Raw genomic sequence first — 22817 nt, forward strand, 5'->3', positions numbered from 1 at the left:
ATAAGTATATAATAACCCTAAATAACCAAAGAAACATCTTTTAAAAAAATTCTTGAAATATTCCAGCGTATACATTATGAAATGATCGGGAGGAAATTTTATATTTCCAATTAATAAACAAAATATATATACTCGGCACGGTGATCTGCACGGTTAGTTCAGCTGAAAATATGGTGTGATCATCAGAAAGTTGATTTAATGAACTTTCTTCAAGTGATTACCTAATGATACAGTATTTGTTTTTTAAAAAGCTTTGCCAGCATGAGTAAATCGAGTGGAAATACTTCGTCCGGATCGAGAGATAACGACGAAAGACAGGCGAATTCGCTGAATCATCCTCTTATTCTTGCCACAAGGTAAACAAATGCACATTTACTCGTTTCAAGATATGTAATAACATAGCATGTCCTATCAAGTATTAATCTACTCATCTGAAACCATACATTTGCTCAAACTTTCATAAATGAGGACTAGCAACCTTTAGTCGTAACTTTAAACGTAATTCATGGATCCAGTGCTAAGTCGTCCTTGACTTCCCTGTTGCTGGTCAGAATCATTTGTTTAGTAAATAAAAGTGAAAGGCTTCTGAAAAATGGCATCTTCTCTCTCCAAGCCAATTTATTCCACTCTTCTGCCCTTGTAAACAGATTTATTCCATTTTAAAACTGTTTATAACAATACAGCTAATCTACTTTTGCAAATATTTGAAAGGTTTGATTACATAAACAACAGGACCTGCATTCAGCTAACTGTACCCGATAAAAAGAAATCGTTGTAAATCTCTTTACAGCCATTCTCTAAAAAATATCTGTTCCAGGTCATCTCTGATCAAGAGCACGAATGTAGTCGGCCGACAGAAGCTGTATTTATTTATTATTTTTCCAGCCGTGCGCACTCTTTAACCTAAGCTATTAAGGAAGCTACAGCTTGGGCTGTTTGGTTTCAGATCTTATCTCTCTCCATACTCCAAAGAATGTCTTTGTACTTTGATTTATTAATGACACGAACTCTGCAATTATGCAACAACAACAATACACACACACACAGAGTTAATTACTCAGAGACGCCGTCTGCATGGAATAATAGTTAAAATATACTAACACTAACTTACATAAGTTTTTGTTTGGTTCTCTACATTGCTCACACCATTTAACCCTATACGTTAATAGGTTGTTATTGAATAAATCCAATTGTTTGGACATATGATCTAAAGGTATATCGCCCGCTATTATCCCGTCATTTAATTTTCCAGACAATAGATTATATTAGTCATAGTGTCATTCACTTTTCTTAAGACATCAGCCTGTGATGCGAGAGAAATTTGGCTGCTATTTCTAGCGAGTTGAGGCTCCCTAGTAGGTTCGTGTCAAATGTACGCTTATGTGTGGAAACAATGAAGCTGTCATTTGAATTTATACACAAAAATTTCCTAGGGTTGTAAACCAGAACTTTTTCCATTTAGTCCTCCTTTTTTTTCTCAGTCTTAGTCTCATACGAACATTGTGTGTGTTTCTGTTGTCTTTATACTTGTATTTATATTTTTAATTGGCAGCAATCTTTCGCAGGTCGGTTCCATTACTTAAAGCCTTTTATATTTTCCCAAACGCAACTCTTATTGACTTGTATTAAGACACTTATGCCTATTGAACAAATGTTTATTATATATGTAGTTATTAGTTAAGTACATATATATTTATGTATTTCAATGTTAAAAGCAAGTAGCTTCTTTCGTATGGAGCTATCATAATTATCAAAATCCATCTGTACTAGGCCAACATTGAAAAAGTGGGGCTAATGTCACCTCTTGAAAAATGCATCTTTTTGAAAAACGTTTTTGGGATTCCTACGTTCTAGATGTTGGAGATTCAGGCCATAGGATACATTATTTTCCTCTTTAAGCTAATACAATGTATGAATAAACAAGTATGTAAAATGAATCTCTTAATGATTTTCAAACAGTAATCTGATTCTGTTATGATATCTATATATAGTACCTTTAGAGCTGCCTCTAGATTGTCTGACTTAAAAACATACTAACATATTACAAGTTTTGGATTTGGATAAAAGTAAATTAACAATGGGTGACATAGTAAGATATGTAATTTGGAGATGATATCAATGGTAAAGGTTTGAAAAGTCACTGATCTATTGAATCCAAATCTTGTCCTGTAACTAATACAATTTGTTTTCATTGTAGAGGTAGAAGACATAGAGCTGTTCGTCACTCATCCAGGAGAGAGAAAAAAGAAGTAGATGAACCCAAAGGTAATTATTTCATTACATTTTAGTTTTAATTTAACCCAAGCACAGTGATTTATTTGTAATATGATTTGTAACAGATTTTTGTGGAAGGTGTGATCAATTATGTCAACTCTAGTTCTCACAAGCATGTATTTCATTGATCTTGGAAGGCTACAAAGCAAAATAAACTGCAGTAGGATTTGATCTCAAAATGTTGGCAATAAAATAGACTTCATTTGGTCTGGCAACTTAGAAATAACTCCCATGATTCCACTTAGAAATGAATCACTTATGTTTATTATTCTGCACATATTTATAAGGGTGTCTATTTGGTGTGTGTGTCACTAAATCATTTATATATTTTTATGTAGTTCAAACAATGATTTGCATAATTATTCTTAATATGTTTTGGCAGATTTGAATGCAAACTGTTAATCACTGGTGACATGTAAAAGGCACCCTTTCTGGTGACACGTAAAAGACACCCACTACATTCTGTGGAGTGGTTGGAACTTAGGAAAGGCATCCAGCTATAGAAACCAAGCCAAAACAAGACGAGCCTGGTGCAGCCCTCTTGTTTACCAGTTCCAATCGAACTATCTTATCCATGCCAGCATGGAAAACAAACACTAAATGATGATGGTGGTGAAGCATACATCACAGGAGAAAAACTTATTTTTACAATGGTGTGTTCATAGTGCACTTAACTCATTGCTATGAGGGATTCTGGGACACTGGTTTTTCCCATGATGCTGTGTCTCATCAGCTAGAAGCTCTCCAGACTTTTGACTCTAAACAAGAGCTGATGATTTTTGTTTATAATTTCAGCAAACAAACTGCTGATTGGTGATGATATCTACCAACTAAAAATAAATCACTGTTTACACTATGAACAGCAAGGTCTGATATAATGACTTGCATATTTCATTCTTATTACATTCCAGCAAATTTGAATGCAAAATATGCCAATTACTGTTGTGTATGTCACAGGAAAACAACTTCTTTATTTTATGAGTGTGTTCATAACACATTGACTTATTGGTGCAATGGATACTGGAACATCAGTGTTTCAACAGGTTGTGTCTTGTAAACCAGAAACAACCCAGACCTTTTTGTCGAAACAAGAATCCTATTTTCTAACATAATATTCAAGTTTATCTTGTTATTAGGACCAGCGTATGCAGTTTCCCTCCTTACAGTTTGCCAGTATTTATGTTTTGGAATTCATGATTTTAGAATTCCCCAAAAATACCAATTTCAGGAGAGTAATAAATCAATTACATCGAACTTAGTGCTCTACTGGTACTTAATTTATTAACTGTGAAAAGATGAAAGGCAAAATTGATCTTAGTGGAATTTGAACTCAGAACATAATGACAGCATTTTGCCTAGTGTGCTAATGATTCTGCCAGCTTGCTGCCTTCAGAAGTACCAATATTGATTTCAATGAATACCTTTCTCTCTACTTTTTTCCAGCTAGTCTCTCAGCGAGTTAAATTTTCATCTACATATAAATAAGCTTTCTCTTTATCTAAAGACAATGTACTAAGTTTTATCTCCAAGTTAAACACTAGCATCCAAGAAGACTAGTGGTGGTTTATTTTGGGGCAAAAGTTTGTCCAACAAAGTTTTTAAAGATGGGAACTATTAATAAAGTGTGAAGAAAGTTTTAATGTCCTATGTTGGGACCAGAGTTCTGAGAAATGATATTGGTAAAACGAAATTAAGAGCTAATCAAATCATAAAAATTTGATTATGAGAAAGGGTGAGTGAATGGAAGAGAGAGAGAGAGAGAGAGAGAGCAAGAGCAAGAGGGAGGAAAAATGGAAACAACTGCTTCGATAAACCAAACTCTTTATTTGATGTTAATATTTTATATTGTAATCTTTCTTATTCCCAAATTACATGTGTACTTATATTTTTATTATTTTCTATTCTAGCTGACCAAGCTCCGAAATCAACAGTTCATGTAAGCATGATTGATGTTTGGGGAATGTCATGAAGGTAACACCCTTGTAACGTTTGGGATATATATATATATATATATATATATATATATATATATATATATATAATTGTTTATGTATAACCCACAGCATATTGATACTCTAGCTATAAATATTTGGCTTTCAACCTTGTACTGTTGTGTAAAATTCTGAGTGCTTGTCAACAATTTTTTCTTTAATATTTTAACAAGTAAATCTCAGTTTCTTTACTAAAGCAGCTTAATGAATCTTCAATGAAAGACAAAGCTAGTTGGGGAATTGAGGCCAAAAGAGTTGTGGTTTCGGCAAGAAAAAATAGAATACTGCTTTCTGTGAAGCCTGGAGTTTGTGGATCGATTGTATAAAACCAAACCAAACGTGTTGAATTGTCCACTGAGTAAAAGGTTTTGGTTTCTGCACCAGATGTTGTGAAGATGTTCCGTGAATTGGTTAGCTACATTCTCTAGAAATTTATTTTATCTCCATTACCATTTAATGTCCATCTTCCATGCTGGCATGGGTTGGATGGTTTAACAGTATCTAGTAAGCCAAAAGACTACATCAAGCTCCAGTGTCTGCTTTGGCATGGTTTCTACAGCTGCTTGCCCTTCCAAATGCCAACCACTTCACTGAGTGAACTGGGTTCTCTTTGTATGGTACCGGCACTAGTGAGGTTGCCTTGTAACTCACATATCAAGACCCCTTGACTGAGTCAGGGTGCAATATTGAGGGACATGGCTTTGTGTCAGGTGTTGAGACATTAAAGTGTGATAGAGGGACAGGAACAAGTGTCATGCCGCTATGGAGATACATGGCTACTTCAGCTGGAAGAGGTGAAAAGATGGTAGTGATGAGGTGTCAAGACATATCCTCAAGGGTCAAGAAGGTGAATATAAAAGAGAATAGAGACAAGATTGGGAAGGGTGGGTGGGTAAGTTCATGAGAGTATGATAGGTGTATGACATCAGCATCATCATCATCATGAGTTGTAGGGAAGGTTTTGTCATCTCCTCTATGAGGGCCAACATCCTAAGGTTGGTTTTCACTACTCTGTCTCATGTCTTCCTGGGTCCCTGCTTTATTGCATATCTTCCACAGATTCCATCCATATATTTTGCAACTGAAACATCTTTATGCAGCTGTCCTCATTCATATGCATCACACGATCATATCAACAGTTTTCACTCTTGCATACTGTATCTAATGCATTTTATGCCCAGATTTTCTCTCAACTCCTTTGCATTTTGTTGAACATACACATTGAGGTTGCACATCCAACAGAACATACTAGTTTCATTTCTTTCATGTCTTCACATGTGCTCTGCATTCACAGCCCTTGCTGTTTGTATGCAAACATCATACAATATTGCCTTTCATTCTGAGGGAGAGGCCTTTTATTAACAACAGGGGTAATAACCCTCTGAACTTTTTCCAGGGGACATTATATTATTTTTAATATCATATAAAAGCACCTGTGCAGCACCACGTAAAAACACCTGTATGGTGCCACATAAAAGCGTCCAGCACACTCTGGTTGGTGTTAGGAAGGGCATCCAGCCATAGAAACCATGCCAAATTAGACTGGAGCCTGGTGCAGCTCTCTACTTTGCCAGCTCTGGTCAAACTGTCCAATCCATGCCAGCATGGACAATAAATGTTGAATAATGATGATGATGATAGTTTTATAGAGATCATAGAGATGTTAGAGTGGAGTTATGTCCATGTGTGCTGTGTACAAATATATACAAAATGTAGCATGAAAGTGATCCTTCACTAGATACCTTAAGTGTAAGGAACACAGGTACAAATTCTTTTAGATGAATAAAAGCTCTGGATTGGGTGGAATAGGCATACTATTAACAGAGAAATAGATAGATATGGTAATTGAATTAGAAGGAGTGGTTGTGTGGTAAGTAGCTTGGTAAGTACCAACCACATGGTTCTGGGTTCGGTCTCACTGCATTGCACCTTGGCAAGTGTCTTCTACTATAGCCTCGGGCCAACCAAAGCCTTGTGAGTGGATTGGTAGACGGAAACTGAAATAAGCCCGTCGTATATATGTATATGTATATATATTTGTGTGTCTGTGTTTGTCCCCCCAACATTGCTTGACAACTGATGCTGGTGTGTTTACATCCCCCGTAAACTGATAGAATAAGTACTAGGCTTACAAAGAATAAGTCCTGGGGGTCGATTTGCTCGACTAAAGGCGGTGCTCCAGCATGGCCGCAGTCAAATGACTGAAACAAGTAAAAGAGATTAATTATGCTTAAGTTAGTTATAGGCTGCAGTGATTTCTGCATGTGTGTTACAATCAGGTATGACAGATGTACGAAAGAACCAGTTCTATGAAGTCCTCTTGTGGACTACCTCCGTGACTAATGACAATGACCTTGTTGTCACTTCTAAGGAGGTCAGTGGACACTGGGAAACATCCACAACAGCCAAAGTCTCCATGTACTCAAGTGTACATGAAGGCTATTGTATAAGGAATGAAGAAGAATCAAGGGTGCTGGAGTTTTGTGATACAACTCTGATCTAACCATTTGTAACTCATCATCGTCATCATTGTGTAACGTCCACTCTCCATGCTGGCACAAGTGGGATGATTTGACATAGAGCTGGCTAGCAGGGAGTTGTTCAGACTCCAGCTATCAGTTGTGGCACGGTTTCTGTGGCTTGATGTCCTTCTTAATACCAACCACTTAGCAGTGTGTGCTGGGTGCTTTTTACATGCCACTGGCATGGGTGCATTTACACAGCACTAGCATTAACACAGCACCAGTATGGGTGCTTTTTAAGTGGCACCAGCACCCAAAAGGACAAGCCTGTATGTGTGGAATACAGTGATTTTTCTTAGCTTGACATGTCTTATAAGTATAGCAAATCACATCTCCCAGTCCCTTGTCATTTCCTCAGTGAGGCCCAGCATTTGAAGATCCTTTCTCACCACTTTGTCTCACATCTTCCTGGGTCTACTCTTTCCACAGGTACCTTCCACAATTAGAGCTCAGCACTTCTTTATGCAGCTGTCCTCCTGAAAACCAGTTACAGATCTTTTTATTTACTACTCATGTGAACATGCAAATAGAAAGATTTCATGCTTATTAGGAAACAGAATAGACAGCTGGCTGTGTTTCTAGATTTTTCCCCTATGAAGAAAGTAGCACTTGAGATAGACTAATGGTCAATGACTCCTTAAGGTTAAAACAGAATAGACACAGAAATGAGAAAAACTGAAAGTGGATGATATGAAATCTAAAAGATCCTTTAGTCATACATAGATTCAAAGAAGTAACAGGTAAAACTTCTGAGTGAAGTAAGAGAGATAGATACATACGACAACTGGGAGTTTTTTCAGAGACAATCTGCTAAGAGCCATAGACCAGAACTGAGAATGGAGAAAGGGTCCCAGCCAGGTGGAAGGTGACATGGTGGTAGAATGGTAGAGAAGGTAGTCATAAAGGTCAAAACATATGTCTAAGAAGAAGGGGCAAGGTAGAAGATGAGTAGAAGGGGCAAGGAATAGTATCATGTAGATCGAAGAGAAGTTAGACATCAGGTATTTTTAACAAAGAGAGGAGATGTAAGTGAGAGGTCTGACAATGTTCTGTTGCAAGAGGATCAGACAGAGGTATGATGTTTTTCAGATTGCAAAGCTGAATCAGGATATCGTTGGTGAAAAGTATGTTTGAAATGTGAGTGGTACCTTGCTTAGGCAAAAAGAGATCTAACAGTCTAAAACCTGCTTCGTTCATGAATGACCATGGGATTGCACTTAGAAAAGTTCCCTTCCGAGGCATAGTCCAGGCAAGGTTATTTATGGAAGACCAACAGTCGCCCATGCATACCAATATTGTCCAAGGGAAAGGCAGAAGTTGATACAGCTTTGCACCAGTGATGTAGCAGCTCATTTCTACAGCTGAGTGAACTGGAGTAACGTGAAATAAAGTGTCTTGCTCAAGAGCACAACACACAGCTCAGTCCGGGAATTGAACTCACTACCTCATGATTGTGAGCCTGACGCTCTAATCACTGAGCCATTCGCCTTTGCAAAAAGAAATACAGCCCAGCTAATTAGGAAAAGGATTAGATTATATTAGATGTTATACAAATTTGTGCCAAAATGAAGAGAGTTATTAATGAATTGTTTAAGAAATTTAATTGCAGCTAGTTGTCCATCAGAGCTCCTTTCTCAGCTCCTGCTTGGTTATCATAGTTTTTCTGGCCATGAGAGAAGAGTTTAAGACCAGATGAATTAGTTCTGACAACTGAATCTGTCAAAGAACTAAGGAAGGAATTCTGAATGTGAAAGCAAAGTCATCATCATCACTTAGCATCTGTTTTCCATGCTGGTATGGATTAGATGGTCTGACTGGAACTGGTAAGCCAGAGAACTGCACTAGGTTCCAGTCTAATTTGACTGTGTTCTACAGATGGATGCCCTTCCTAATGCCAAGCACTCCATAGAGTGTACCAATTGTCTTTTACATGCCACCAGCACAGGTGCCTTTTGTGTCACTGGCACTGGCCACAATTATGATTTCACTTGACTTGACGAAAAGTCCTCAAGGTTTACCTATCAAAGACATAAGTTTTGGCTTGCCAGAAATATGACAGCACTTTAATACCATCTCATAAGTAGCCATATTCTACTTGCTTCAGTCATTAAACTGTGGCCATGCTGGAGTACTGTCTTGAAGGCTTTTTAGTCAAATGAATCGACCCTGGTACTTATTTTCTTGTTGTTACGCCTGGTACTTATTCCATTGGTCTCATTTACCAAACCACTAAGTTACAGGTGCGCAAACACATCAACACTGGTTGTCAAGTGGTGGTGGGAAACAAACACAAAAACACCCACACATAGACATATATATATGACAGCCTTCTTTCAGTTTCCATCTACCAAATCTACTTGCAAGTTTTTGCTTGACCTGAGGCTACAGTAGAAGACACATGCCCAAGGTGCCACGCAGTGGAACTGAATCTTTTTCAATATGCATGAGGGACTGGTAGGAATTCTATACATTGTCTTTGATATAAACTATGGGTGCATAAATAATGCAATAATATCACAGGCAGGCTGAGAGAAAAGAAGCACCTCATATGTAGCAGATGCATAGGAGTAATTAGCAGTAATAGCAACCATTAAATGAATTCATTTAAATGGCTGGATGTCTCCCTAGAAGTAGTTGTTTACTTCAATTTCCTAACTAGCAATGGTGGTGGGTGTTTTCAAAGTCTAGTAGCCAGAGTAAAAATGGGGATGAGGAAAAAATTAGGACAGATTGCATGATGTTTATGCATGAAGTGTGATAACACATGATGGCAAAACCTGGCATTGAATGTGGATATGAGTGAAGGCTAGAAAGAAATAAGATGAGCATGTTTCACTGGACATTTAATATTGGCTTCAAATGTTGGCACAAGAACAGCAATTTCAGGGGAGGGAGTAAGTTGATTACATCAACCCCAGTGTTCAGTTGGTACTTATTTTATTAACCTCCAAAAGGATGAAAGGCAAAGTTGACCTCAGTAGAATTTGAACTCAGAATGTAAAGATGAATGAAATGCTGTTAAACAATTTGTCTGGCTTGCTAACGATTCAGCCAGCTTGCTGCTTCACACTGGATATATAATATAAGTTGCTAAGAGAAAACAGGTGAATATAAGAAGAATCATGTAATGTGCATGGAGCATGATAGTTGATTAAGAAGTGCCAAATGATTTGAGCAGAAGGCACCTATGAAAAATGAGCAAGTGTGAAAGTTGACCTTAGAATACTAAACTTCAAGAAGGAAATGATGATGGACCACAGCAAGTGGTCAGCTGGAGGAGACTCCTTTGTCTCATATGAACATAGGAAAACAGACATGATAATGATTATGTATGAATGTGTATGTGTGTATATATATATATATATATATATATATATATATATGTATATTTATATATATATGTATATATACAAGGTGGTATCAAAAAGTTCCAGGACTAGTTATGTTTAATAAAAAACAAGTTATTTACCTAAGGTTTAACATCATCTCCTTTGAAATAGTCACCACAGCAATACACTGGTATCAACGTTACTGCCTCTTTTAGAATCTGGCCTGGATGTCATTTTCCATAAGTGATATTTGCTCTGGATCTTGGCAACAATATTAAAACACCAACCTTTGAATGACATTTTCCTCTTGGAGAAGAGATGGCAGTCCATAGGTGCTAAATCTAGTGAATAGGGCAGGTGCAGAAGTGATATCATGTTTTTGGTGAGAAACTCGCAAGTGAAGAGAGCTCGGTGACAAGGTGCATTATCATCCTGAAGAATTCAATTCTTTGCGCTCCACAGATCTGATCATCTTAGCTGAATATCTTTCCCCAAAAACTTCAAAATATTGCTGTAGAACTCTTGATTGACTGTCTGACCCTGAGGAACAAATTCTCAATGCACAATACCACTTTTCAGTACTTTACATAGTGTACTGAATGTTTTTTTGTTTTATTATAGCACTGACATTAATGAGGTCACCAAGTAATTTGCAAGACCCCTCAACTGAGTTGGTACAATATTGAGGGAGATGCCTTTATGTCAGGTGTTGAGAGATTAAAGTATCATAGAGGGACTAGAACAGGTGTCTTGCTAAAGATGGATAGAGAGAATAGTGAGGGTATACCCTCAAGGTACAAGAACATAAGCAAGAGAAAGGGACAGAGGAACAGAAAAGCTGGGTAGGAAGGTTAGTTTGTGAAGGTGTGAAAGGAGGCTGACAGATGGTTAGAGGTGGTGATATAGATGGATGCAGTGAATGCGGTACACAGGTGGAGACATGGTCAATGATGCATATCAATTTGGTGGGGGAATGAAGGAAATTGAGGTGAGTTGGAGAGGAGAAGGTGATAAATGAAAGTAATAGGAAGACGAGAATTTGAAAGATTGGGAGATAAATGGTATATATGTATACATATATATTTGTGGTGGCTGCAACTCGATTTCAAGTAAAGTCACAGTTTCAACATGTGCAACATAGATGTTGTTTTTCATTCCTGTTAGGGACTTACAATCTTTTGTGCATAGATGTAGCAACATTGAGTGCCCCTTGCTGGAGGTGTCAAAGTTTTATTTTGGTGAACCTTCATATGACATTTCAGTCAACTTCCTGATGCACATTCTTTTGCACACTCTCTGTGAGTAGAGATGCCATATAATACATAGTTAACAGCTTCCATGTGTCTGTAGCTGTGTGCATGCACAAGTATGTGTCTGTGAGTGTTTACTTTCTGCATCATCATCATTTAATGTCTATGCTCCATGCTGGCATGGGCTGGATGGTTTCACAGGAACTTCTGATGGGTCCAAGGACTGCATCATACTCCAGAATTTGCTTTAGCATGGTTTCTATAGCTGGATGCCTTTCCTAATGCCAACCGCTTTACAACATGTACTAGTTGCTTTTTTCAGCACTAGTAAGGTCAGCATGCAGCTCACAAAGCTACAATACCTGGGTGGGGGTGGGGGAATTTATGCACAGAGATGAGGGGTTAACATATGAAAGGAGAAGAGGGAGGGGCAAACAAGTTCTAGTACAGGAGCTATTGACTCAGCTTTAGGAGAGAGAGAGTGATAATGGGATTGATCAGTTGGAGCTGCAAGTCCAGATGGCTTGTCAAGGTACAAGGTGAGTAGAAGTGTGTTGGCACAGAGAAGGTAGGTGGGAGTTTGTAAAAGAATATGAGAGAATAATAGATAGGGGGATGGGAGGCTGGTAACTACTGTAAAGATTGGGTAGGATTGAAGGGTGAGTGTAGGGTGTGATGGATGACTAATGATTTGGGGAAGGTAGAGAGATGTAGAAGAGAAGACAAGAGAGAGATAACATGTTTATGCAAGCTACATACAAGGGTGGGGTAAAAAGGCAAGCATAGTGCATGAAAGAAGATTTGGTGGGCCAGTGGTGAAGAGTGAATCATGTGGGTGAGAACAATAATGGATGGAGAATAACTGACAAGTGAAATGGTTCTAGATAGCAAGAAAAAGCAAGTAGGGTGGAGGGTTTGCAATGAGAAAAATGATGGGTGAGGAGGTTGGTTGGAGGGGATTGGATGAGGTGCATGAACAGGCAAGGATCAGTGACAGAAAGAGTATTCAGTTGTAAAACAATGCCTGAATACTACAAGGTGTTGTGCCAACCCACGGTAGCATGTAAGAACAGACCTAAAACAAATCAACATTGTCTTTCTGTTTCTCTTTCTCTCTCTCTCCTATTCCCTGTCAGCTATAGGGATTCACTTAAGCCCTTTAGTCTTAGAGGTTGCAAGGTGACTTCACAAGTTGTTGGCACTCCGTCATTTATGATGTCGAGGGTTCCAGTTGATCCGATCAACGGAACAGCCTGCTCATGAAATTAACGTGCAAGTGGCTGAGCACTCCACAGACACGTGTACCTTTAATGTAGTTCTCGGGGATATTCAGCGTGACACAGTGTGACAAGGCTGGCCCTTTGAATTACAGGTACAACAGAAACAGGAAGTAAGAGTGAGAGAAAGTTGTGGTGAAAGAGTACAGCAGGGTTTGCCACCATCCCCTGTCGGAGCCTCGTGGAGCTTTAGGTGTTTTCGCTCAATAAACACTCAGAACGCCCAGTCTAGGAATCGAAACTGCGATCCTATGACTGCGAGTCCGCTGCCCTAACCACTGGGCCATTGCGCCTCCACGACTTCACAAGTACTGTGTCATGAAAAGAAGCACCCAAAACTGTAAAGTGACTGGCATTTGGAGGGACATCTGGCTTTAGAGATGTCAAAAAGTCATAGGGGTATGACACAATTATCATGATGATGGCATGTAGTATCATTGTCATCATGATGGCATGTGGCTTAGTGATTAGGGTATTCAGCTCATGATCATAAGGTCATGAGTTCAATTCCTGGTGGTGTACTGTATCCTTGAGCAAGACATTTCACGTTGCTCCAGTTCACTCAGCTGGCAAAAGTGAGTAGTACCTGTAATTCAAAGAGCCATCCTTATCACATTCTGTGTCATGCTGAATCTCACTGAGAGCTATGTTAAGGGTACATGTATCTGTAGAGTGCTCGGCCACTTGCACATTAATTTCATGAGCAGGCTGTTCCATTGATTGGAGTGCCAATCATTACATATTTGCACACACACACACACACACACACACACACACACACACACACACACATAATGGGTGTATATTATTTGACAGGAGTTATATTTAAGGTTACTAATATGCATTTAATCTAAACTTACAACCAATCAATCATCTGTTAATGTAGACAGTTTCTGTTTACCGTTGGTTAGGATATTGCTAATGAAATGAAAGAAATAACGTTGCTTAATTATGTTTGTCTTCTCCCAATCTATTGCAGGACACTCATCTTGGACAACAGATTCTATTGGCTTCTGGCCGAATCCACAAAAATAAAAGCTATTGTGGGCCGACTGTTTCTCACATGTTGCAAAAGGTAAATTCTTACATATATTTATTCTTTACTGCAGTGGTTCCCAACCTGTGGTCCGCAAACTAAATTCAAAATTTCATCATCATCATCATCATCATCATCATCATTTAACATCCGCTTTCCATGCTAGCATGGGTTGGACGATTTGACTGAGGACTGGTGAACCAGATGGCTACACCAGGCTCCAATCTGATTTGGCAGAGCTTCTACAGCTGGATGCCCTTCCTAACGCCAACCACTCCTAGAGTGTAGTGGGTGCTTTTACGTGCCACCGGCACAAAGGCCAGTCAGGCGGTACTGGCAATGGCCTCGCTCAAAATGGTGTATTTTACATGCCACCTGCACAGGAGCCAGTCCAGCGGCACTGTCAACGATCTCGCTCGAATGACTTTTCACGTGTCACCAGCACAAGTGCCAGGAAGGTGACGCTCGAACAGTGCTCTCAGCGCTCCACTGGTACAGGTGCCATCACGATTTTGCTTTCGCTTGCCCCAACAGGTCTTCGCAATCCGAGTTTAGTGTCCAATGAAAAAGACGTTGGCATGGGGGCCAGTTGTCGAATTTAGTTCGATTTCGATTGCCCCAACAGGTCTTCACAAGCGAAGTTTAGTATATATATATATATATATATATATATATATATATATATATATTTCTATTTACTCTTTTGCAGGCTGTTTAACTTGATAGAATGATTGCACAAGCTGCTCATTGCTATAAGTTTTTCATTGATCAAACTCTAAAGAGACCTCTATATTTAAGTCATTATCAAAGAACTCTCCTTCTACTCCAACTTCGCCGTTTTAAGCATCTCCAACTTTCCAATCCAATTTTACCAACATTTTTTCGGGCAAAGAACTATTTGGAAAGAGTTGCTCTTGTTGACCAGAATGGGCACTTCCGATACAGAGACCTACTCCATTACAGTGCAATTTTATCTAAAAAAATTAAAAATACAGTTGGCTGCACTCCAAATTCCTGTGAAGGGTTACGGATAGCATTTCTTTGTGAAAATGATTTGTCATATGTCATAACAGAATGAGCAACTTGGATGATTGGAGCAGCTGCTGTTCCTCTTTGTAAAACATATCCTGTTAAAGAAATCTGTTATTTCATAGACAATTCCAAATCCTCAATTGTTATTATTAGTGAAGAATTCAGAAGTCTAACTAAGGAAATAGAACAAAAAACAGGAGTTCAAACATTGCTTTTAAGCAAAGATGACTATCTTCATGACTATGATCCATGTCAAAATTATTGGTTGACTAAATGTAAAGAGTTTTTGAAGAAAATTTGAAGAAATGCTTAAAATAAACCAGTTCAAAAACCAGCCAGCATTAATTATTTATACTAGTGGTACAACAGGGAAACCAAAGGTAAGTTTTTAATTCCACCCAATTAATTTAAATGTTTTATTTACTACCTCTCCCTTTCTCTCTCCTATATATATATATATATATATATATATATATATATATATATATATATATATATATATATATATATATATATGGGGCAAGCGAAAGCAAAATTGGGATAGCATCTGTGCCCAGCGTCACCTTTCTGGCACTTGTACCTGTGACATGTGTAAGGATTTTCAAGCAAGATCGCTGCCAGTGCCCCTGGACTGGCTCTTGTGCGGGTGGCACATAAAATACACCGTTTTGAGCGTGGCCGTTGCCAGTGCCCCTGGACTGGCTCTTGTGCGGGTGGCACATAAAATACACCATTTTGAGCGTGACCGTTGCCAGTACCGCCTGACTGGCCTTCATAGGATTTTCGAGCAAGATCGTTGCCAGTGCCCCTGGACTGGTTCTTGTGCGGGTGGCACATAAAATACACCATTTTGAGCGTGGCCGTTGCCAGTACCGCCTGACTGGCCTTCGTGCAGGTGACACGTAAAAGCACCCACTACACTCTCTGAGTGGTTGGCGTTAGGAAGGGCATCCAGCTGTAGAAACTCTGCCAAATCAGATTGGAGCCTGGTGTTGCCATCCGGTTTCACCAGTCTTCAGTCAAATCGTCCAACCCATGCTAGCATGGAAAGCGGACGTTAAACGATGATGATGATATACACACACACACACACACACACACACACACACACACACACATAAGGATAAGCATATTAAAGGGGGTCCATAGGAAAACTCATTTAAATAAAAGAAGTCCTTGGTAGTGAAAAGGTTGGGAACCACTCCTTTAGTGCAATACGCCACTTCTATATCAGGGGTCAGCAACAAGGTAATCATAGCCCACAAATGGGCCATTAAAGTGATCTATATGGGTTTCAGATCTTTTGTTTCAAATTTATTGTATTTATAAATCATTGAGTAGTTTCAAGTAACCTTTTTTGTCACAATTTGTTTAATTTTTGCTAAAATAACCATTGCAAATAATGGAAATAGCGATGCACCTGAGGATGATTTTATTCATATATAATCATTTTCATTTAACTTCTACTTTTCCATGCTTGCATGGGTTGGACAGTGTTTATTTTCTATGGCTGGGTACACTTCTTGTTGCCAACAAAGGCAAGGTAGTATTCAGGGCCAGCCTTAAGCCAATTGGACTGATTGCTCCCAATCGGGCCCCGTGCTCAAGGCTAGACATGTTCTTGCAGAATATTGGAAATGAATCACACTGCTTGTTTGACAGTGACAGTCAGTTTACAACTGTCACATGATGTAAAGACAAGGAGACACAAGTACACACGTGTGCACACAAACACTTTCACTTCCTGTCTACCTAATCCATTCACAAGGCTTTGGTTGGCTTGGGCTATAGAAGACACTTGTCTAATGTGTTGTGTATTGAGACTTAACCTAGGACCATGTGGTTGGGAAGCAAGCTTCTTACCACACAGCTACGCTTGCACCTACAAAACAAGGATCAGTTCTTTTTGCAATGGTCCTCTTTTGATTTTTAAAAAATTTACTCATGGTACAAAGCCAGCAATTTGGGAGAAGGGGAAAATCACTTAAATCAATCCCAGTGTTCCACTGGTACTTATTTTATTGACCCTAAAAGGATGGAAGGTATAATCAACCTCAGTGGAATTTGAACTCAGAACATAAAGATGGATGGAATGCTGCTAAGCATTTTGTCTAGCATGATAGCAATTCTGCTAGCTTGCCTTTATATATATGTATGTATTGCAAAAAGAAGTTGTTCATCCTTGTTTTGTGTGACAACAGTGGTTTTGATTTCAATGTTTGTATGTGTAAGAGTATGTATTTTTTCAGATAGAGATTCTTTAGCTATCCCAAACTTGGTCTTCATCAATAATATATCATTTCCATTCATGTCACTTCATCAATTTGAAATTTGTTTTATTTAACAAATAATGAAGATGGAGACCTTCCTGCAATGCCAAAAGAGAGAGTTGAATAACCTTTATATATTACAGGCATAAATGCCCATCATCAAACATGAACAGTTTTAAGGAATTTAAATTTACATAGATCATTTCTTTAACCCTTTAGCATTCAGACTATTCTTTCAAATGCAATGCTTATATATTCACATTGTTTTGAAGTAATTGTGCATTATCTCATAACTTTGAGACTTCAGTGATGTAATTGTTTATTTTTAGAATGACAATGTAGAGTAGGTGTGAAAGGTTGGAACTGGCCAGTTTGAACAAAAAAGAATGATACAATATCTGGGCTGGATATGGTCAGTTTGAATGCTAAAGGGTTAAACTGTTCACTTCTGTTGATAGGCATTTGTGCCCAAAATATATAAAGGGTGCTTAACTGTGCCTTTTTGTACTATTAAAATCTTTTTATCTTCTTTATTTGTTATTTTACTTCTGTATCACAATACTTGAAGCAAACTACAACACTCTTTTTTGTTTTATTTCAGAGAGAAGTTGGCATGGGTGATAAGCAATGTTTTTCAAATGGAGACCAGTGTGCAATAGGTACCCTGTAAGTACCTATTCTATATGGTTATGTGTCGATCTTGACATTTTTCTTTCTTTTTTTCTTTTTTTCTTTTTTACTGATTTTAGTCAATTGATTGTAGCTATGTTGAGTTGGCATCTTTACAAGTTTTTACTCAATTATATCGATTCCAGTACTTAATCTGGTGCTTATTTCATCATCCTCATTAGCTACAGAAATGCAAAATGGACAATCAGTCAAACTCTGTTTGAATGTTTTGTTCGTCACGCATACATATGTACAGAAGGGAGGAAACCATTACAGCTCATTGTAATACATCATCATTTTAATGTTCATTTTGCCATGCTTGCATGAGTTGGATGAAATTTAATGAGGTGGATTTTCTGTGGCCAGATGCCCTTCCTGTCACCAACCCTCACCTGTTTCCTGGTAAGATAATATTTCTCCATGACCAGACATGCTTTCAAAGATAGTAAATGAAGGACACTGCTTGCAATAATCACTTGAAGTCAAGTCAAAGAGACACGTATATGACAAGTTTCTTTCAGTTTCTTTCTAACAAATCCGCTCACAAGACTTTGGTTGGCCTTGGGCTATCATAGAAGGCACTTCCCAAGGTGCCATGTAGTGGGACTGAACCTGAAATCATGTGGTTAGGAAGCAAGTTTCTTACCACACAGTCACACCTGTGTCTATTATGTACAGTATATGAAATAAGATTAGATAGAAAAACCTGGTTGCCAGCTCTACAATTTTATATAGAATTACAAGGAAAATGAGAAGAATGACTGAGAAAACATTACTAATATTAAAATACAAACCAAAAAATCAACACACAGATAAATCACTCATAAAATACATAAGAAAAATCCACCAGTATAATTCTTAAATTTGCTATTTCTGATTTATCAGTTATAACAATAAAGGATTCCTGTGATCTTTTGTAACCTAATCCAAAGCATGCAGATAACATCCCATTATTACCATCATTTCATTCTGTTGATGGGACTGTGAAGTTTATGAAAGGTTATTACACCAATGGATTAAGGAATTTTGCATTTACACTAGTGCCATGTCAAAAGCTCTCATGCTGGTACTGCATAATAGCACTTATGCCAGTACCATGTAATAGCACAAAAGGATCACAAAACAGATTCTTCAAGCTGAGCCAACTAGCAGGATGCCTAAGAGTAAACCAAAAATAAGATGGTTGGATATCTTTAGTCTCAGTTGGTTACACTTGGATATCCAAATGGAAAGTGCAATGATGACTGCTTCTGATAGGAGAAAGTGCCTCAAGACTCTACCCACGTCCACAACCCTCACAAGAATAGTGGACGGAGGAGATGGCTGGATGGCTGGAAACTAAACTTAAACATTGTTATGTCATTGATATAATCATATTTCAAAGAAAAGCTGTTCTCTATTCACACACATAAATATTTGTATATAAATATAATTTTATGCTTCAAATTGATGTTTTTTTCGTCTTTAGATACATCCCAAATATGATGTCAACAGTTGCTTACTGCAAGGACAAAGCGTTCTGTGGAATTTATTCCAAAGAAGGTGACAGCTTCTTAGCTGCAGGTCGAGGTAGGTACACATATTCTTTTATTCATTGAATGTTTTATTCACTTTTCCTCTCTCACTCACTCTCTCTCCTCCTAAACCTCCCTCCTTCCATCTCTCTCTCTCTCTGTTTTCAGCACGAGTGTATTAATCTCTTTATGACTTGACTTCACATGGTTGTTGTAAATGAGTGTCACCATCATACACGTGGTGTCTTTAGTTTCCAATCTTCCATGCAAACATGTCTTGCCATAAAGATATATTAAGATATATTACATTGCTTGGAAACAGGTGAGGATTGTCAATAGGAAAGGTATCTGACCATATAAATCTGCTTTAATGAATTCCATTTGATTCATGCAGGCAGGGAAAAGTAGACATTAAAATATTAAAATGATGATGATAGTATGCATATATATATGTATATGAGCGTGACTGTTGCCAGTACCGCCAGACTGGCCCTCGTGCTGGTGGCACGTAAAAGCACCAACTACACTCTCAGAGTGGTTGGCGTTAGGAAGGGCATCCAGCTGTAGAAACTCTGCCAGATCAGATTGGAGCCTGGTGCAGCCATCTGGTTCGCCAGTCCTCAGTCAAATCGTCCAACCCATGCTAGCATGGAAAGCGGACGTTAAACGGTGATGATGATGATGATGATATATATATATATATATATATATAGTTCAAAAAAACAATAACAAAAAAACAAAAAAACAACAAAGTGAGGACGTGATATGGATAGTATTATTGGACGCTCAGGAAAGGAAAGAGAGAGTGTATGACGTTTCGGGTGTAGCCCTTCGTCGGAAAGATGGAAAGTTCGGAGAATGGAAGAACGGAGAAAGAGGAAAATGGTACCGATGCCCACGAGGTTACATTATGAAAAGACCGGAAGAGGAGGTGGTGGGGGGAAAGTTCTTTCTAAGACAGGAGAGTGAAAAAGGGAGATGAATATCTGTGCGTGTGTGGAAGTCTGCGAGTGTGTGTGTGATAACAGAACGTGTGTGTGCGTATGTATGTGTGTGTGTGTGCATGGTTTGGTGGTTTATCTGTTAGTGTGTTTGTGTGTGTGTGTGTATGACGTAGTGGAAGAAATTAGTAGCAGGACTGGTTAGTGGACGCTATAGACAGTGTGGGTAGAAGGTCAACAGGTGGTTATTTGAGTGTGAGTGTGTTCGTGTTTGTGTGGGGTTGTAGGTGTTGGGTACGTGTACGTGTGTGTGTGTATTTTGTATGTGCACGTGTGTGTTTGTGTATGTTTTCTGTGCATGCGTGTGTGTTTGTGTGTATGTGTATGTTGTGTGTATGTGCGTTGCTGTTTACGTGTGTGTGCGTGCGTTTGCTATTGTATATGCGTGTGTTGTTTATGCCCATGTGTGTGTGATTGTATGCGTGTCTGTGTGAGTGTGTAGTGTTGGTGAGAAGTGTGTGTGTATGTGGGTGTGTGTGTGGGATTGTGAGTGTTAGGTACGGGTGTGTGTGTGTTTATGTGTGTCTGTATGTGTGTTTCCGTGTGCGCGTGTGTGTATATTTTTTGTGCGTGCGTGTATGTGTATATTGTGTATGTTTTCGTGCGTGCGTGTGTGTTATGTATGTGAGTGAGTATTGTGTATGTGAGAGGTGTGTGTGCATGTGTGTATATGTGTATGTGTGGTTTTATGTATGTGAGGGGTGTGTATGTGTGTGTTTATGTGTGTGCGTGCGTATGTGTGCCAGGTATGTGTGTTATTTTGTGTGTGCACTCCTGTGTGTATGTGTGTGCATGTGTATGCGGCTGTGTATGTAGGCGTGCGCGTATATATGGGTGTGTGTGTGTGTATATATGTGCGTTCGGCTATGTGTGTGTGAGGGTAAAAAAATAAAAATAAAAAAATAAAGAAAAGTGTTGCAGGGACGTAAAGTGGAGAGTCATAAGGAAGAGAGGGCTGCGTTGAGTCCAAAGGGGAAAGAAGAATTAAGGTTGAAAATGTAGCGTTGCTCCAAGTGGAGTCGCGAGGCAGTGGACCCATGGTGCAGGGCAAAAGATAGAGATGTATACATATGAAAGGCTTCCATACAGTTTCTATGTACCAAATTTCTCTGTTTTGAATTTCATCACTGTTAAGCTGTTGTGGAAGACACTTACTTAAGGTATCTTACAGTGCAATATGATGTTGATCCATGTGATTGCAAACAACATGTTCATATTTATGCCCATGTATAAAATTCTCAGTGACTATCTGAAGTATCTTAATATCAATATTCAGGATTGAATTAATTTTTATGGTTTATTTTAGCAGCTCTTTATCGAGCTTTGTGTTTACTTCAGAAAATTTTTATTAGTCTTTTAAAATCATTTGGAATCTTCCATTAAAAATTTAAGCTTTACTAAAAGCTTGATTATAAATTATTTCTCAAGCCTCTGACAGTTTGTTTATTTATCTTCAGATGTATATATACGGTTGTATGACACATCATGTGATGAATTCAGACATATTAAATCAATTCGAGCACAAGGATTTTTCTGGAGTATTTTAGATGCTGCATTTAGGTAAGTTTTTATTTCTTGAAAATTTTCTTGCTATTAAGGAAATATAGTGAAGAAAACGAGCTTCTAATGATGTGAAAAGGGAAAGTTGAGAAACCTTTGTATATTTCAGGAACAAAGGTCCATTGTCAGAAGTGAATAGACAAAATGGAGTTTCTGCCTGTTTGGCTATCAAAATGACAGGATCTACATAAACTCACATTTCTAAACTGTTCGCTTCTGATGAGGGGCCTTTGTGACAAAACACATAAAGGTTACTCAAGTTTCCCTTTTTGCATTGTTAGAAATCCTCTTTCTTCATTATTTGTTATTTTACTTCTGTATCACAATGTCTTAAGCAAACTACCATGCTTTTCTTTAACTCTTTAGCATTCAGATTACTCTGTCAAATATGATGCCTGTCTATTCATGTTGTTTTGAATTTATCCTGCATTATCTTGTAGTTTTGAGATTTTGATTACGTGATTATTTATTTTAAGATTAACATTGTAAGGTAGGTGTGAGAGGCTGGATCTGGCCAGTTTGAACTTAAGACAGGTAAAATATTTTGGCTGGTTATGGCCAGTTTAAATGCTAAAGGGTTAAGGAAAAATAATTCTTAAATCTGTGATTGTCAGTTATTAATATATTAATTATTAAATGTGAAAACAACATTCTGTAGTTTCTAGATAACATGTTCTTGATAGCTGATGCCATTCTATTTATCTTGTTGAATCAATTTTAGACTTTCTTCACAACTTTAAAATAATTTTTATGGACTGGTTTATGGAGGACGGATCTTGTAGTAATTTAGAACTTGACATATTTTGTTTGTTTGTAAATTAAATGCAGCGGCATGCATACATAGGCTTCTTATAGCTTCTCTTTACTAAATCCACTCACAAGGCTTCAGTTGGTCCTGGACTATAATAGAAGACACATGCTCAAGATTCCATACAGTAGGACTGAACCCAAGATCATATGTCTATTGATAAGAAGTTTTAAAAAAACTGTTTTGCATGTTTTATTCGCTTGTTACTTACTTTCCCCCATTCTGAAATAATCCATGCCTCACTGGTTGAGTGTGTGTCCTGCCTTGAGAAATACTGATCCAGC

At 38.2% G+C, this 22817-nt stretch overlaps 1 protein-coding gene across 2 annotated transcripts in view; it reads left to right on the top strand.

Annotated features, from left to right (window-relative positions):
• Window positions 1-155: 155 nt before the first annotated feature.
• The window catches only part of LOC106867719 (DDB1- and CUL4-associated factor 11), a 43349-nt gene continuing 20687 nt past the window's right edge, over window positions 156-22817 (top strand). The window contains exons 1-7 of one of the 2 annotated variants that reach the window (XM_014912681.3): window positions 156-356; window positions 2198-2265; window positions 4182-4245; window positions 13623-13718; window positions 17583-17647; window positions 19119-19219; window positions 21623-21725. In XM_014912681.3, the coding sequence (XP_014768167.1) occupies window positions 4240-4245; window positions 13623-13718; window positions 17583-17647; window positions 19119-19219; window positions 21623-21725 (371 nt within the window). In that variant the 5' untranslated portion in view covers window positions 156-356; window positions 2198-2265; window positions 4182-4239. The remainder of the gene's footprint in view (window positions 357-2197; window positions 2266-4181; window positions 4246-13622; window positions 13719-17582; window positions 17648-19118; window positions 19220-21622; window positions 21726-22817) is intronic. The other variant, XM_014912680.3, reaches the window with a different exon arrangement.

The sequence above is a fragment of the Octopus bimaculoides genome, chromosome 1, assembly GCF_046866305.1.
Source record: "Octopus bimaculoides isolate indiv1 chromosome 1, ASM4686630v1, whole genome shotgun sequence".
NCBI lineage: Eukaryota > Metazoa > Mollusca > Cephalopoda > Octopoda > Octopodidae > Octopus > Octopus bimaculoides.